General features: G+C 39.6%; 1 protein-coding gene across 1 annotated transcript in view; it reads left to right on the top strand.

Moving 5' to 3' along the window:
- Positions 1-18,359, top strand: part of PCGF3 (polycomb group ring finger 3) — a 114,937-nt gene that overhangs the window by 49,254 nt on the left and 47,324 nt on the right. The window contains exon 2 of the mRNA XM_040361898.1: positions 5,550-5,667. Within this exon, the coding sequence (XP_040217832.1) occupies positions 5,559-5,667 (109 nt within the window). The 5' untranslated portion in view covers positions 5,550-5,558. The remainder of the gene's footprint in view (positions 1-5,549; positions 5,668-18,359) is intronic.

The following is an 18,359-nucleotide window of genomic DNA, read 5'->3' as shown; positions in this document are numbered from 1 at the left end:
AACAGACTTTCTGGTTATTGGCTCTTTTTTTTCCTCAAACAGACATGCGTTTGAGGAAAGGTAAGCTGATCTATCGGGGTCCAGTGAGTACAGCAATAGCAATGATAATCAGGGCACCAATTATCACTGCCCATTAGTGCAGCCTCATCAGTTCAGAAGAAAAATTACTTATTTGCATAATAAAAAAAAATAAAAAAAGACCCTGAGCTAGTGTTAAACACTATTAACACTCTTTGCAACAAAACGGTTAAAATTAGCCTGGTATACAGTACACATGGGAAGGAATCTAGGGTTCCAACTACTGTATGAAAAGATATATATGCAATACAGATTTAGCGGACTTAAAATTAGTTGAATTCCTAACAAAATTCCTGAAGCCCTTGGACTGAGGAACAGTCCACCTCTGCAGCATAGGGAAGTGCTGTCTCTGCTAAGTAAACCTTGTTGTTCTGTCCCTGCCTAGACGTAAGTGCAAGGGGGGGATTTTACTTTTCCTGGAGTTGGACTACTTCAATACAGGGCACTTTCACCCCTTTCCTGCCCAGGCCAATTGTCCGCTTTCAGCGCTGTTGCATTTTGAATGACAATTGTGCGGTCTTGCTACACTGTACCCAAACAACATTTTTATTTAAAAAATTTTAAAGATAGAGCTTTCTTTTGGTGGTATTTTATCAGCACCGGGTTTTTATTTTTTGCAAAATGAAAGACCAAAAATTGAGAATTTTTTTATTCTCAGTTTTTGTTATACATTTTTTGTAAATAAGTCGTTTTTCTCCTTCACTAATGTACGCTGATGGGGCTACACTTATGGGCACTGATAGGCGGCAATAATTGGCACTGACGGGCATCAGTGAAAGGCACTGGTGGACATCACAGATGGGGCTGCACTGATATGTTGCACTGATATGTTGCACTGATATGCAGATGTCCCTACTGAGAAAAGTTGCTCACCGGCTCTCCTCACATGCTGTCAGTGATTGGACACAGCTGATCACATGGTAAAGCGCCTATGTCATAGGCGCTTTTACCATGATGCCGTGTGTTGGAGCAAGACAACGTACCATGGATCGCTGCGCGCCCCTGAGGGTGCCTTATGACGTCTACTGAGACGCTGCAGCCATGAGCCTATTACTGTTTTTTACAGTTGGTAAACGGCTGTTCAGTAAAAGTGATCTGAGAACCGCATTATAGCTGCCTGATCCTTTTTACAGTAATGTAATGGAAAAGCCAAACTCCCCACCTTATCGTTCCTTTGGGGAGCCCGGGACAGCTCTAAATCAGTAGTTACGGTAAATACAGAGGGAATATCGATACCCCAGTCTCCTCTGCGACTAATAAAGCCGGTAACAAGAATTTGGTAAATTCATTTTTTTTTTTTTTTAAAGCTTTCCTTCCCCATGGAAGCAGCCAATCAAGCCTGTTTTGTGCATGATCAGCTGCAGTACAGGGCAGTGTAGACTTTCACAGTCTTAATAGCCCCCTTGTGATGGCAATAAATTAAATAAGGGAAACCTTTTTTCACAAAAGTGTAAATGCTAAAAGTCTATGTGCGCATAGGTCGTGTGTGTGTGTGTGTGTGTGTGTGTGTGTATATAAACAGAAGTTGTGCTACACATTTGATGTATCGTTAAAAACATTGCAGTGAGAGCAATAATTCTAGGGCTGCGATTCATGGTTAACGCTAAGCTAGAACTTGTAAAAGCTTAGAATTGCTCCAGACACGAGGTGGTTGAAGCCTAACTTATGGCTGACCAGTGTTGTATAAATTAACCAAAATGCATTTTTTTTTTTTTAAATCCTCTTATTTGTCAACTTTATTTTAAAAACAAAAGCAGAAAAATTATTGAAATGGTGTGCTAACAAAAGCCTTATGTCCTTTAAAAACATTGTAAACATTATTTAGGAAGGCAAATTTATTATAGCGTTATTGACAAGTTAACCAACACATACTGATCCTTCAGTCTAGGCATCTAGGATTTAATGACTTTTGGTTGTGGAAGGGTTCTGAAATTCTATCCAATTTATTAGAGTGTTTATTTCAGTTTGTTGTAAAGATTTACTGTCCCGGGAAAGAAAGTGAGGGGGGGGTACAAATTTGATAACTGTTGCAACGAATGCCCCAATGCTCTGGTGGCATCTGTCAAATGAGGTGGGAGAAGGGGGAGGACCAAGCCATGCTGTGTGTGTGTGTGTGTGTGTGTGTGTGTGTGTGTGTGTGTGTCTTTGGATGCACACAGCCTGGTTCGGGAGCATACCCACACGAGTGCCCCTATAACAGACAACTTGCTATGGGGCACTCGCAGAAGAGGAGGATTGGAGAGCACCGGCGGGAGACCCTAGAAGAGGAAGCAATACCATAGGACATGTAATTTATAACATGTTTATTATGTTAGGCAAAAAATAGCCTTTATAACCACTTTACCTAGAGATATTTGTTTTGGCTGGAATTTCATTTCTGTCCACTTTACCACTGCTCTTGCATATTAGACAGCTTGACTTAACCACTAAATTACTGAAATTAGCTTTGAGTGTACTTGACTTATTGGCCATATACAAGAGTCTTTTATCATAATTGAATGTCCAAAATGTTCCTCAAAGTATAAAGTTTGCATATCCATTTACAGATTTCACAGCCATGTTTACCTGCTTGTCTATATTTGTTACATTGACTACATGCCTACATTTTACATTTCTGCGGTTTATAAGATGATTTTTTAGTATGATGCCATTCTAAGAGAGATGCTTTCGTGCAAAGAACCCCATAGTAATGTGCATGTTGGTTCACACATTGACTCAGTCCTTTGGAAAAAAGATTTTCTAACTTTTGATTTTGCTACCCTCTAGTGGTTAGAAAAGTGTAGAACAGCTATTTGCAATGAGGTTTAGAAGCACAGGTTTTTTCCTGTAGTCTGAAACGGATTATGGCTATTCTTCATTTAGCTATTGATTAAGCTCATCATATCTTTGCGCTTAAATCTTTTTTGAAGATTACTTCACGCATTGTTTGATTGTAAATAAATGAAAGTGAATTATATTTGAGAGCAATATTAAGGTTGCCATTGCTGATCTAATTTTGAAAATGCTACTTAACTATCAGCAGTGTAGATCAATTTGGCCTTAACAGCTAGAGTTAGTTTCTCAGAACATGTATAAAGATCAGGGCATCTATTTTCACCTGTATTTTAGTGGCCCAGAATGTAGCCAGGATCAGCCAGGGAACTAGACTTTGCAGGAGGTCAGTATTGGCAGCCATCATATTTCTCTTATGGTTGGTGTGCTTTAATGTGACCCTGTCACTAATAAAATATTTTTTGAATTGGGGCTCCTAAAAAACTTTTTATTTTTTTATTCAGAGACCCCCCTGATCTCACTGGTGACTTTCGGATAATACCAGATAGAGTAGTGAATAGCAAGTTATCGAGGGGCACCTGTGATTACTGTGGGGGACCGCAGGAGTAAATCACTCCCAGAAGTGTCAGTTTCTATCAGAATTTCACATCAAGATTTCTTGGCAAGGGAGTTCAGTGCAAGGTTTGCTTTACGTTTGTAAATGATGCCGCGTACACACGATCATTTTTCGGCATGTAGAAAAAAAACTAAGTTTTTCCAACTTCATCATTAAAATGATGTTGCCCACACACCATCGTTTTAAAAAAAAATGCTCTAGCAAAGTGTGGTGACGTACAACACGTACGACGGCACTATAAAGGGGAAGTTCCATGCGGATGACGCCACCCGTGGGAGCTGCTTTAGCTGATTTTGTGTTGGTAAAAGACGATTTGCGATTTTCTGTCTGTTACAGCGTGATGAATGTGCTTACTCCATTATGAACGGTAGTTTTACCAGAACGAGCGCTCCCATCTCATAACTTGCTTCTGAGCATGCACGGGTTTTTAACGTTGTTTTAGCCCACACACGATCATTTTTTACAACCCGAAAAACGACATTGTTTAAAATGTCGTTAAAAAATGCAGCATGTTCGAAAAAAATATTGTCGTTTTTTTTAGAACCCGAAAAATTATGTGAAGCGCACACACGATCATCTTAAATAATTTTTTTTTTAAAACAACGTTTTTTTCATGCCGAAAAATGATCGTGTGTACGCGGCATGAGATCTTTCTTGCCTTGAAGTGTCCAGCTTAAACATTTTAGATTTGTGTAGAATGAAGAAAGGTTAGAACCCCTGCTAGTTTTTGTTACTGCCATCAGGGGATCTGTTGGAGCAATTGCCCCTCAATTTCTGTTTTCCTAACAATGTGTTGGCAAATTATAAGTGAGAAGGACTCTCAAACAGAAATGCAGAAGCCTTTAAATATATATATTTTTTTTAGTAGAGAGAGGCTGAAACCCCTATTTTTTTTATTTTTGTTTGTTTTGCTGTTCCAGGGTTTCCTTCACTTCCTGTCTGTCAAAACATTGTCAGCAGGGCAAAAAGTGAAGGTAAATGCCATTTTATCCAAAATTAGAAATAAGATTTTGGCTTGCCACTTTAACAAGATCTTTAACAATTATACATATTTTATTGGTGCAAAATGTAAATGCAAAATATAAAAAAATAATTAAAAGTGTGTTAAAATTATAGCAGTACTGAAATATTCAAAAATTAAAAGTGTGTTAAAATTATAGCAGTACTGAAATATTCAAAAATATATATATATATATATATATATAAACATCTTTTAACATTATTCCATGCCTGGTCATGTGGATAAATACAAGCTTTTCCATACATATTGTTTGCAGCTTTTACAGTTGTGAGTGTAGTAGTATTGCTCAGCATGTTTGACTCAGTTTCATCAGGAGCATAGGGAAAACCTGGGGGTTAATACACTGGACTAACCAAACGTACCATATATATCAATAAAAAATTATATATGTGGCCTAAAAAGAACAGGGCAGTGTACCCTCCCATGGCACTAGGGGGGTGCCGGTCCTAACATCTGCTCAGTGCCCATATTAACTCAGGACGGAGCCATTACAGGCTGTGGAGGATGTTGAGAAGCTTCTTTTAAGTGCAGTTGTGCACTTCTGAAGTGTTGGTTAAAAAGAAAGGGCACCCTAGCTGGAAGGTAGGTTTTAGCACAAAATGCTGCTATACCTATATGGGACATATTAGTGTGCTTATGTTTCTAAGGATTAACTTGCATTCTAAAGGGTAAGTTCACAGTTAAAAAAAAAAAAAAAAAAAAAAAAAAGCACATCTTTTTGCATTTTTATTTATTTATTAGGAGCCTGTAAAGCATTGCATCTGCGATCAGCAGAGCACTGGTGCCATCTCGGGCTCCTGCAGACTGTCGGTGTAGCTGTCGACCTGTACCTGCTCAGTTAGTAACAGGTTACACCCTAAATATGGGTGTAACCTGTTACTAAAGGTGACATTATCCTTTTAAAGTTACATTTCAACCAAACATACTGTTTCATGCAGTGATTTTTATTATTTCATTAAAAATTTGAATATTATGAATTGCTTGGTGTTGTATCACTAATACCTCAGTGTTATTTATATTGACATCTTCATCTTGTTATCTCTTTTTTCTCTTTTATTTCAGACACCAAAGATGCTGACCAGAAAGATAAAACTCTGGGATATCAATGCTCACATCACATGTCGCTTATGCAATGGTTACCTTATCGATGCCACAACTGTGACAGAGTGCTTACATACCTGTGAGTATTGTTTTACAAATCTGTTCAATTTGGTAATGCTGTGCTCTGAATTTTTTGTTTAAAGAGGCCCACAGGCAATGAACAGCAGTTTACTAAGGAAATGGCTTGGCTTTTCTCCCCCCCCCCCCCCTGACATGTATGCAGACTTATACACCTTATACACCTATTTAATACATGTGTGCATACACTGTAAGGGCTGTAGAGCACAGCAGCTGCAGTGGTTAATTTGGAGAACAGGGACTATAGTGAAAACAATCTACACCACTTGTTGCCCACGTTGTCATTCCAATAAAGGGATTTATGTGGAACCCTGATGTTTCAGGTCTAATGGATGCCACTAAATTTGATATAACCTTATGTGGTAAGGCAGTCAATTAATTTCAGAATTAAATAGAGTAAAACCAAAGCTAAAAAACAAATGATTGTGGTAACCATAAAATGAATCTTGCATTAGGATAACAACATATAATTTTGCATACTGTTGAGGCCATCTATTTACTCTGGTCTCGTTTCCTATCTGCATCTTCTGTGTTGGCGTATTACATGCAGCATATATCCTTGGTTCACAGTTCTGCTTCATCCCACTCCCGGTCTGAGGGCTGCTGTATAGGAGAATACAAGAAGCAGATTCCAAAACAAATACAGGGACTTGCACTAGAGAGGGAAAAAGATGTGTATTCATTTTATTAATGAATACCTAGCTGCAATTGGGTCTGAGCACTTGGTAAACAAAAACTCGCCTTGCAGTTGGACTCCCCCCTGCAATCGATTGGTGAAAGGTCTGGACTGCAGGCATGCCAGTTAAAGTGGAGGTTCACCCAAAAAATACATTTTTAACATTACATTCAGCCGAGTTGTCAGAATGACAATCGGCTGTTTTTTTTCCCCGTACATACCTTATTTTCACCGCCACTTCCGGGTATGTCTTCTGCAGGACTGGGCGTTCCTATCTGATTGACAGGCTTCCGACCGTTGCATACTACGCGTCACGAGTTGCCGAAAGAAGCCGAACGTCGGTGCGCAGGCGCCGTATAGAGCCGCACCGACGTTCGGCTTCTTTCGGCAACTCGTGACGCGTAGTATGCGCCGGTCGGAAGCCTGTCAATCAGATAGGAACGCCCAGTCCCGCAGAAGACATACCCGGAAGCGGCGGTGAAAATAAGGTATGTACGGGGAAAAAAAAACAGCCGATTGTCATTAGGACAACTCGGCTGAATGTAATGTTAAAAATGTATTTTTGGGTGAACCCCGCTTTAAGCACCTGGTCTCTTCCACTATGAAGCCATGAAGATCCTCAGGCATCCAACATTGCGTTTCTGCATTGTCCATTAAGCAAAGGGCTTTCTTCATATTTTCTTAATAATTACAATTTTACATTCAGGAACATTTTTCTGTAATTCTTAGACAAGTTTTTTCACTGATTGTTGAACCTCTTTCCATCTTTACTTCTGAGATGCTCTGACTCTCTAAGATTTCCTTTTTATACTCAATCATGTTACCGACCTGTTGCCAATGAACCTAATGAGCGGTAAAATGTTCTTCCAGCTCTTCCTTTTTAGTAGTCCAAACTTTTTTAGAACGTGTTGCTGCCATCAAATTCAAAATTGCCTTATTTTTTTTTAACCATTTCATTACCTGGCTATGCTTCCTTTTAGACCACATATTTTTCAGGGAAGGGCAGGCCTGACATAGCAGGCAATGTCCCGATACCGATACTAGTATCGGTATCGGGACCGATACCGAGCATTTCCCGAGTACTTGTACTCGGGGAAATGCTCCCGATGCTTCACCCGATACTTGGGCGGGCAGGCAGGGGAGTTGCAAATCTTCTCTCCCCCCGTGCTGTTGACTTCCCCTGTCCGTGCTGCTCTCTCACCTCCCCCTGTCCGTTAGTGCCGTTCTCTCTCCTCCCCCCGTCCGTCCGTGCCGCTCTCTCTCCTTCCCTTCCCCCGTCCGTGTCGTTCTCTCCCCGCCCCCCCCCCCGTCCGTGCAGTTCTTTCCTCCTTCCCCCCCCCCCTGTCCGTCCGTGCAGTTCTTTCCTCCTCCCCCCCCCCCCCCCGTCCGTCCGTGCAGTTCTTTCCTCCTTCCCCCCCGTCTGTCCGTGCAGTTATTTCCTCCTCCCCCCCCCCCCCCCCCCCGTCCGTGCATCTCTCCGTCAGTCCGTGCAGTTTTTTTTGCAGTGCCGCTCTCCCCCCTCAATCTGTCAGGGGGGAGAGCGGAGGTAGGAGCCGCTAAGCCCGGCTCCTACCATTTCTGAATGAACAGAGTCGGTGGTCACCGACTCTGTCCATTCATATAACTGAGCATCGTAACCTCCTGTGTTTACGATGCTTCAGTTTATGAATGGAGGAGCTTCCCTCCATTCATTTCAGCTGAAGCTGCTGAGAAAGGGACTGGGGAATCTGTTTCTCTAGTCCCTTTCTCTGTCTTAAAGGGGAGATGCCAGAGGTCTGTTAAGACCCCTGATATCTCACCAAAGCCCCCCAACAGGGCTGATTAAAAAAAAAAAAAAATTGCAATAAATATTAAAAAATAAATAAAAATAAAATGTAAAAAAAAAAATAAAAAAAAAAACACACTGACAATTCACCCCCCCCTAAAAAATAAATAAATAAAAAAATCACTGTAAAAAAAAAAAAAATAGTGAAAAAAAAAAAAAATACTGTCACATGACATTTAAAAAAAGTATCGGTATTCGGTATCGGCGAGTACTTGAAAAAAAGTATCGGTACTTGTACTCGGTCTCAAAAAAGTGGTATCGGGACAACCCTAATTATTTTTAAAACGCTGATAAAGGCACACTTTCACCCGCTTCCTGCAATGACCAATTTTCAGATTTCAGCGCTGTTGCACTTTGAAAAACAATTGCATGGCCGTGCAACAATTGCATGGCCGTGCAACACTGTGCTCCAAAATACATTTATATATATATATATATATATATATATATATATATATATATATATATATATATATATATATATATATATATATATATATATATATATAAAATTTTTTTTTAGACAGAGCTTTCTTTTGCGAAAATGTATACCAAAAAAATGGCGCCTTTTGGGGATAAGAACATATAAACCAACAGCTTCCCCCTTTAAAATGAACAAATCACTAAACTGTGAATAATTATAAAGTAAAGAATAAGGCGCTATACATGTTATACATGTTATGCTATACAGGTCAGAGCAGAAGTGAGAGGAAGGTGGAGTTGGAGCAGTGGCTGCTAGTGTCTTGTGTTGGGATAGACGCTGTGTGCGGACAGAAGCTGTGTGCGTTAAAGGGCTTCAAGCTGTGTGCGTCCAAGGAGCCAGAAGCTGTGTGCATTGAGGGGCTTGAAGCTGTGTGCGTTTAACTACTTAACCCCCGGACCATATTGCTGCCCAAAGACCAGAGGACTTTTTGCGATTCGGGACTGCGCCGCTTTAACTGACAATTGCGCGGTCGTGCGACGTGGCTCCCAAACAAAATTGGCGTCCTTTTTTCCCCCACAAATAGAGCTTTCTTTTGGTGGTATTTGATCACCTCTGCGGTTTTTATTTTTTGCGCTATAAACAAAAATAGAGCGACAATTTAAAAAAAAATTAATATTTTTTACTTTTTGCTGTAATAAATATCCCCCAAAAATATATAAAAAAAACATTTTTTTTCCTCAGTTTAGGCCGGTACGTATTCGTTTACATATTTTTCATAAAAAAAATCGCAATAAGCGTTTATTGATTGGTTTGCGCAAAAGTTATAGCGTTTACAAAATAGGGGGTATTTTTATGATATTTTAATTAATATATTTTTTTTACTAGTAATGGCGGCGATCAGCGATTTTTTTTTTCGGTACTGTGACATTATGGCGGACACTTCGGACACTTTTGACACATTTTTGGGACCATTGGCATTTTTATAGCTATCCGTGCTATAAAAATGCATTGGATTACTATAAAAATGCCAGTGGCAGTGAAGGGGTTAACACTAGGGGGCGGGGAAGGGGTTAAGTATGCCTGGGTGTGTTCTTACTGTGGGGGGGGGGTGGCCTCACTGGGGGAAACACTGATCTTCTGTTCATACATTGTATGAACAGAAAATCAGCATTTCCCCCGCTGACAGGAACGAGAGCTGTGTGTTTACACACACAGCTCCCGTTCCCCGCTCTGTAACGAGCGATCGCGTGTGCCCGGCGACGATCGCACCCGCCGGGCACACGCACGGGAGTCGGGGGCGCGCGCGCCTCCGGCGGCGCGCACGCGCCCCCTAGTGGCGGCTCAAAGAGAGGACGTATAGCTACGGGCTCTCGCCCAGGAGAGCCGACCTGCCGCCGTATAATGACGGTGCGCGGTCGGCTAGTGGTTAAGGAGCCCAAAGACTGTACGCATCCAAGACTGGGACTGGAAGGTCTGGTGGTTTGAGGGACCAGTACCTATAGCAGCAGTGTTGTTGAAGAGTAGCCAGGGGGGCTTGTAATTTCAGTTAAAAAGGTGGTTAAACCCCTGCGTGGAATTCCCGAGTGGACTTTTTTTTTTTTTTCTCATTTAATAAACGTGAGCTACCAGGCCCTTAACGATATATGCCTGTTTGGTGTGAACTCACTACAAGAAAACGCATCTGCCACGAGAGCTAACAATCCCCTATGTCACAATATCTATATCTACAGACAGAAACTGGGACCAGGCCATATGTGTATATCTTTAACCCCTTCACTACCAAGTCCATACGCCGTATGGACCTACAGAAGTGCGTGGAAATGGTGGCACAGTCTGTACAGCGTACGGACCTCATTTCTCCCTCTCCTATAAGCTTATGGTCACTTCAATGGCCATAAGCTTATATCAGAATTATTTCATCTGACTCTGCTGAACAATTCTATAACTCTGATCAGTGAATTACAACTTGCTGATCAGAGTTATTATCCCTAAATCTGACGGTCACCCCCATCCATGTCCATTTACATCGGCCTCTACATAGAGAACAATGGTTGGTCCGATTGGGCCCGCCTAAAAAGACGGACAGGCAGATCCGACCAGTGGGCTTGTGTGAAAGGGGCCTAAGGCCTTGTTCACACAGGGCATACACAGTGTAGCTTTACAGGAATGCACCTGTAGGTGTTCCATGTATCTCTGTGCAGGCAGTCCCATTGATGTAATTTAAGATGTAGCACCTGCACGAACAGATCTGTTGCTCCCAATTTTACATCCATGTAGGTTCGCATGCATGTCCCTGAGCTCACACTGTCTGCGTTTGGGGTAATTTACCCACACAGATGTCAGATTGGGAACAGCATCTATGCCTGTGCTGCCGTTGCATCCCAATTGACATAAATGGGACTGCCTGTATGTGGATGCATGGAACACCTGTGCATCCCTGTGTGGGTAAACCTGGCCTTCTATGGACGTACACTTTAGTATGCCATATGTGAACAAGGCTTTAGTAGCAATTTAGCAGGAATTTGGTAAGTTATGTTGTGTTCATGTGCACTATTAGTGATATTCGTGTAGTTTTAGCAAAACTTTTGTTTGATAAACATCTGCGCAAATATTGTGCTGCCTTTAAAATCAGTAGCACCTTATTTTTTATTCTACTGGCCATGTGTATTCAAAAAATGTTGGGGGGTTTCTTTTACAAATTCTAAAAGCTGTAAGTGAAAAAGGAAAACCTCCAGATTTTCTAAAACTTTTGCGTACCTCAGATTTTTCACGGTTTCTCAAAAAGAAAAAAATCAAAATTTTACAAATATTTTGTTATAAACTCAATACAGGTTGAGCTTCTATATTTAATAGGAATTTAGCAGGAATTTTGTAAGATTTGCTGTATCTGTTAATGATTTTAGTATATTTTTAGCGAAAATATTGCTTTGGTAAACATTTGCGCAAATATCGCGGGGCCTTAAAAATCAGTTGCACCTTCTTTTTATTCTACTGGTCCTATTCTTTCAGAAAATATTTTGGTTGGGGTGGGGTCTTTCACAAATTCAGAATACTGTAAGGGAAAAATGAAAATCTTCAGATTCTTCAAGAAACGTGTATATTTACATTTTTGTGTACACTCGATTTTAACAATTTTGCAAAAAGGTGCAATGTAAAAATTAAAAATATTTCAGATGTCATATGCTTTCAGAAAATATTTGGTTTGGGGGTCTTTTACAAACTCTGAAAGCTGTCAGTGAAAAATGGAAAACCTCAGATTATTAGAGAAATTTTTGGGTACGTTCCATTTTCACAATTTCACGCAATTAAAAATATACAAATATTTGTTAATTAACTCCATACAGGTTAAGTTTTTATATTTTAGGTTTTTGGAGAAATTTGGATATTTACATTTTTGCTTGCGTTAGTTTTTCACCATTTCACACAAATGCGCAATATAACAATTCTAATTATTTTATCAACTTCATACAGGGTAAGCTTTTATAGTAGGGATTTGGCAGGAATTTGGGCAAATTTTTTTTTTTATATGCTAATAATGGTTTTGGCGTATTTTTTTGTGAATATATTGGTCTGATAAACATTTGCGCAAATACCACGGGGTCTAAAAAATCTGTAACGCCTTTTTATTCTAGGGGTCATATGCTTTCAGAAAATATATGGTTTTGGGGGTCTTTAACAAATTCTGAAAGCTGTAAGGGAAAAATTAAAAGTTACAAATATTTGTTATTTATTGACTCAATACAGGTTAAGCTTTTATATTTAGTAGGAGTTTTGTAAAATGTATTGTTTTTAATCCACTAATAATGGTTTTAGTGTATTTTCTGCAAATATATCAGTTTGATAAACATTTGCGCAAATACCAAGGGGTCTAAAAATCGGTAATGCCTTCTTTTTATTCTACTGATCGTGTGCTTTTAGAAAATATATGGGTTGGGGGTCTTTTACAAACTCTGAAAGGTGAAAAATACTAGGGCTGCAACTAACGATTATTTTCATAATCGATTAGTTGCCCGATTTATTGTTTCGATTAATCGGATAATAGCCTTAAAAAAAAATAACAGTTTTTTTTTTTTGGGCCAGTATGTTTGGGCAGATTACAAAACACAAATTGCTGCAAAAACACATTACATGCTTTCCTGTAGCTTCTCCATTGAAGTATATTGAACCCAAAAAAACGAAATGGCACCGTTTTGCTTTAAAAAGTCCTTGCCCTTTCCAAATACGCAGCAGCTGAAAAAAAAACATGGATGTGAACGTGTCCCATAGGAAAACATGTAAATGAACTGTAGCATGTTTCTGCAAAAAACACCAAAAAACAGAGGTGTGACCCAGGCCTGAGATGTTTAGTAACATTGGGGTTAAAAAAACAAAAATAAGTACAAAAAGAGCAAATAATTCATACTGTAAGGGGTTAATTTTTTTTTTACCGTGGGACAGTGAAAGTAATATTTACAGTAGAGGTAGAGAGGAGGAGGTGGTCGGTGGATGAGCCCGTGTACCCCGCACAGATCATAGTCTTGTACCAGAAGACTGACATCCCTGATGGGCCAGGAGTGGATCTCTGCCTAAATACAATTGCTAACTGTTTCCTAAAACACCCGGGGAGAGCTGCACATGTTAATCAGTCCACTGCTGAGGAGCTGGTCATCTCATCGCTGAGGAGTGATTTCCAAGCACTGCTGCACCTGAAGTTCAGAACGCCAGATCCTGTCGGCTTGCATGAACCACAGCTCCCAGGTCGGGGATGACATGTCTATGAAACCGTCTCTCTGGTAAGAGGCTTATTTATCTGCACCTTCCACTGTTTTCACCCATATTATATGGATGTAGAGTTTTGTCTATACTGAAGCATACAGAAGCAAGCTGATCGTTTGGTGTCAGAAATTAGGAAGTTTCTTGGACTATATATGATTTTTTGCATTTGATTTCAACAGTTCACATTTATATATTTTTTTGGACTATTTTATATATTTTTTATATATATGTGTTTTTCTACACGGGAAATTTGACTGCAGACTTTGTGCTGGTTTAGTTTCACAGATGTGCACCTTTTTTTCTGCACTTTTATGTTTGTGGGTTGCGCATTATTACTTTATTTATAATATTTACAGTAGCAATTTGCTTTTTTGTACCCCATTATGTTACTGGCCGATTAATCAATTATGAAAATTGTAATCGATTAGTTGTTTTGGCCCTAAAAAATACTAAAGCAAAGGAAAAATTGCAAATATGGCCTGGCCACCTGAGTCTACAAAATGGAGCACAGGGCCTGGTAACGTAAGGTTTAAAGTGATTTATTTACAGTGAAATAAAAGACAATCACACACCAGTGAAATGAACATAAACCACACTTGACCAAAAATGCCTTGGTGACAGAATCCTAGCAAACTAACTATATACAATATGTACAAATATATACAATAGGGAAAGCAAGGGTAACAGAGGCAATGTAAGACAAAAAGGGAGAAAGATTGGATACAGGAACAAGGTGAGCAGCAGAAAGGAAACTGAATGTAAGGATAGCTCAAGCGCTGGATGAAGTAAGGCATTCAAAACACTGACCCAAGTTTCAATAGTAGAGATGAGACTTCATTATCCTCGAAGCAGTTGTGGCCATGTGGAGCCCGATCGCTGGAACCTGCTGGCTGCTGGGAGATGCCTGCTGGTGGTTACTGGAACTACAGCTTTTAGCCGGGTGCCGCCACCAGGTCCTCACACAATAAGAACAGGATACATACAGCATACAAATACACGGTACAGCAGACACATACCAATAATATGAAATGTTGGGTTTACATATTCTTTAATCACTACTGGGGTTTTTGATTATTTTTTGCTTCGGTTCTAATATTTTGCAAATAAGTAATATTTCTTGTTCGCTGATGAGACTGCGCTGATGGGCGATAAGGCTGCACTGATGGACATTGATGCAACGCTGGAGACACGCATGTGGGAGGATGTCACGGACGTCCTCCCAGAACTGGAGAGCCACACTGTACCAATTATTTGGCTATAGATTTGGCGGAAAGGGGTTAAAATGACACATCACTGTTTAAACATTTGATGATGTTGTTTTTTTATTTTTTATAAAACATGTTTTTTTTTTTTTTTTAGATTTACAAATCATTGCATTCTACTTATATTCAGCGTTTACACAGCACCCCAATGTTTTTGGAATTGAAATTGTACTTGCATAAGGCACTTATAATCTCTACCACTGTCACTAACAGATTTCTATGATGCACACCAAAAAATCCAATTAACACAAAATGGATGCTAATATCTACAGGACATCAGTTTTACCTCACACTGCAAAATTATTTTACAATTTAATAAAATTCAGGCAATAACAAAATGCAGCAGAGAGCTCGTGATGACTTGAGCACATGATTTGACAAATCAAATGGCCGAGCTCCCTCCTGGCACTTTATTCTCCTCCCATTCCTTAAAATCCATGCAGCTTCGCTCATTTCAGAGTCTGCTGGGATTTATAAATGTGCCACAAATATTTATTTTAAAAAGGAGTGTTTGGTATGGCCACGGGAGAACTATACCACTGCTTTTATAAATTGGCCACTATAGCTCAAGAAAGTTTGCTAAGCACATGGCTGTCTTATTTCCCAAAGCTATACAGACTGCACTGTACACTGATCACTTGCAGTTCAGTATACAAGTAACCATTGTTATGCAAATAGCATTCACTATATGTGAAACCTGCTTCACATTTATTATTCAATTATGAATTAATGAGAACCCTTTATTATACACAAAACATTACTTTTCTATAAATCTTTTTCCTATGTTCTTCCATTCACTTTGCATGAATCCTCTTTTGTTAAATGCTTTCATTGTTCTTTGACTGTACAATCAATACTTTTAAAGAAGAGCAATGATCTACTTAAATTGTATCTGTTCATGTAAAAAAGTCAGCATAATATAAATCATCTCGGCGAAATGCAATTTTATTTCAGAAATCTTGTTTTTCATGTTGGGTTTTCAATTTTCTATCTTGAATTGAATAGGGCAGCCATGCTTGTTTATCTATTCAGTGCTTTTGGCCATACAAAAAAGATTTTTTGTTTTAAATAAGGATGGCTGCATGTTAATCCTTGTATGCTCTCCGTTATTTTTAATTGAAAACCTTTTACCATGGCTTTTCTCTTAACCCCCTTCATCACCATCCCTGGTATGTGGACACTTGCATAAAACACAAAAATCACATGGTATCATTTAAGAGATATACTATATACATGAGACAAAGTTAATTGGATAGAAGAAAGGGGATCAATGGCATTTGAGAGAACTCGCCAGCATCCTGAATTACCAAAATCGCTTTTATTTAAATAAAATGATCAATTATGACAACGGTAGTATAGACAAACACTTCACTTATTCCAACGTAAACCGTCCCATGTGCAAGAATTGTCCAAATGTAAGTAGCATGGCTTACAAGATTCCAGGGCAGTACCCTCCTCAGAGCCAACGCAAGCACACAAAGGCCAGTGTGTGTGTGTGTGTGTGTGTGTGTGTGTGTGTGTGTATAACCACTCATAATGAAAAATCTGCCTTCAACTCCTCCGAATAATAGGGGAGGAGCCAAGTAACTGGTTGCACCTGCCGAACAGCACCTGCCGAACAGCCCCCTATCAGGCTCAACAAACTCACTCATCCCCATAGATGTACTGCAAAAACATAAGATAATGCATAATAAAATGTAATATCTATAATTTAAAGTGATTATAAAGCCTAATTTTGTATTTATTTTTTTCCTTTTTAAAGAAGTAGAACTACATCCAAAATAAAAGGTTTGCCTAGAGTGAGGGAGGAATAAACAAACAGTAAATCTGAGGAAATCCCTGCAAATTAGGGGAATCTTCTGGAGGTCCCCAGGTCACTAGAACTAGTGTCCCTATTGGAAGATTTCCCCTCCTTTTTTTTTTTTTTTTGGGGACAAACCCCACATTTGGGATTTTTTTTTACTTTCAATGATGATGGTAAACCGTACAAGTAGTAATGGGAGTACAGACGGCAATAAAAAATTTAAAAAATGACATGTTCTAATCCCTCTCCACTCTCCAAGCAAAGCTTGTTCATCATTAGTGTTGAGCAGAATACGCCATATTCGATTTTGCGATATATCACGAATATATAGCCGAATATTCAAGAAATATTCGCTAAATTCGAATATTCGTGATATTTTATCGAAATTAAATGTTTGCGAAATTTCGCTATTGCGAATGCGAAAATAATTGCGAAATTTCGACAACTGCGGTAGGAGCACTCTGATTGGCTCAGAATATTTGTGATATTTTATCGAAATTTCGCAAAATGCGAATGCGATATTTATTGCGGAATTTCGACAACTGCGGTAGGAGCCCTCTGGCTCAGAATATTCGTGATATTTTATCGAAATTTCGCAAAATGCGAATGCAATATTTATTGCGGAATTTCGACAACTGCGGTAGGAGCACTCTGATTGGCTCTGATGCAAAAGAAGGGCGGAGAAAATAATCGCGCGATATTCCGATTGCCGAATAATCGCATTGCGATTTTTCGGCAAGATAAAATGATCGCTTCAGCTACTCGGCCCAAGGTCTCTAATCATACCAGCAATGCTTTTAGACGTCGATGGAGATCTCTAGGATGTGATCTGTTCTAAAAATAACATTGAAAAAATTTGAATATTCGGAATAGCGAATATTCACAGCGAAATTCGAAATATATCGCGAATATTCGTGAGCAACACTATTCATCATGGGACTGTTGATGGTCTATTTGAGTAGAGGAGTAAATGTAATATTTCCTTTTTTGTATCTTTGTGATTGACTTTCACTGCGAGCCGGCTGCTCTTTTTAGCGCTTATATTTGTCTGTGTATACAAACATGTACTATACAAAAGACAATGGCCCATAACAAATACCCATACAGTTAGTATTGAAATAGGTCAAAATTGCATATAGCACGTTCAACCCCCCAAACCTATTTATTTCAACCATGAATGGGCTTTTTACCCACTTGCGGACCAGCGACATATCTCTACATCGCTGGCCTTCAAACTGTTATACCAGGATGATGCCTGCAGCTGCTAACTTGTCGCTGGATTGCTTTTACAAGCAGCGGGAGGGAATATGCCCCCCATCCCCCCCTGCCTTTTGTGGCTTTTTTGGGCTCTCCTGTCCGACTGGGATACCTGAGTGACCAGCCAGCGCTTCTGCTGGCTGTTGGAGAGCTGAACAAATCCTGGATCAGCTTTGATCGGCTGTGGTGACCCGGAAGCGATGACCTGGCATCCATTTCTGGTTTACTCGGATGTCAATGGCGATCTTTTCAAAATCCCAAAAGCATTAGAAAACACTGATCTAAGTGTTTTGATTGCTTTTAAGGACAGAGGAGGGATTTGGGATCTTAAAGACCCCCAAATCTCTCCATAAAGATTACCTATTTGTCACAAGGATATTTTTACTTTCCTTATGACCGCAATAAAAGTGATCAAAAAGTTGATGTTGGAAGCAACAGTGTAATTCTTTTATTTATTTTAAAAGGGCCCCAAGACCAATTTGGACATTTGAAATTAGGGGTGTACTAACTTTGGTTGCCAGCGGTTTAGACATTAAAGTGGTTCTAAACCCTTACAGACCACTTTTCCTTACAGGTAAGCCTAGATTAAGGCTTACCTGTAGGTGCAAAAAAAATCTCCTAAACCTACACGGTTTGGGAGATATTTACACTAGAGACTTGCGCCGATGTCTACGGTGCAGGCACACTTTA

Source organism: Rana temporaria, chromosome 1, assembly GCF_905171775.1.
Source record: "Rana temporaria chromosome 1, aRanTem1.1, whole genome shotgun sequence".
In the NCBI taxonomy this organism is placed as follows: domain Eukaryota; kingdom Metazoa; phylum Chordata; class Amphibia; order Anura; family Ranidae; genus Rana; species Rana temporaria.
The sequence above is the reverse complement of the archived record's forward strand: the minus strand, read 5'-3'. Positions and strand labels throughout refer to the sequence as shown.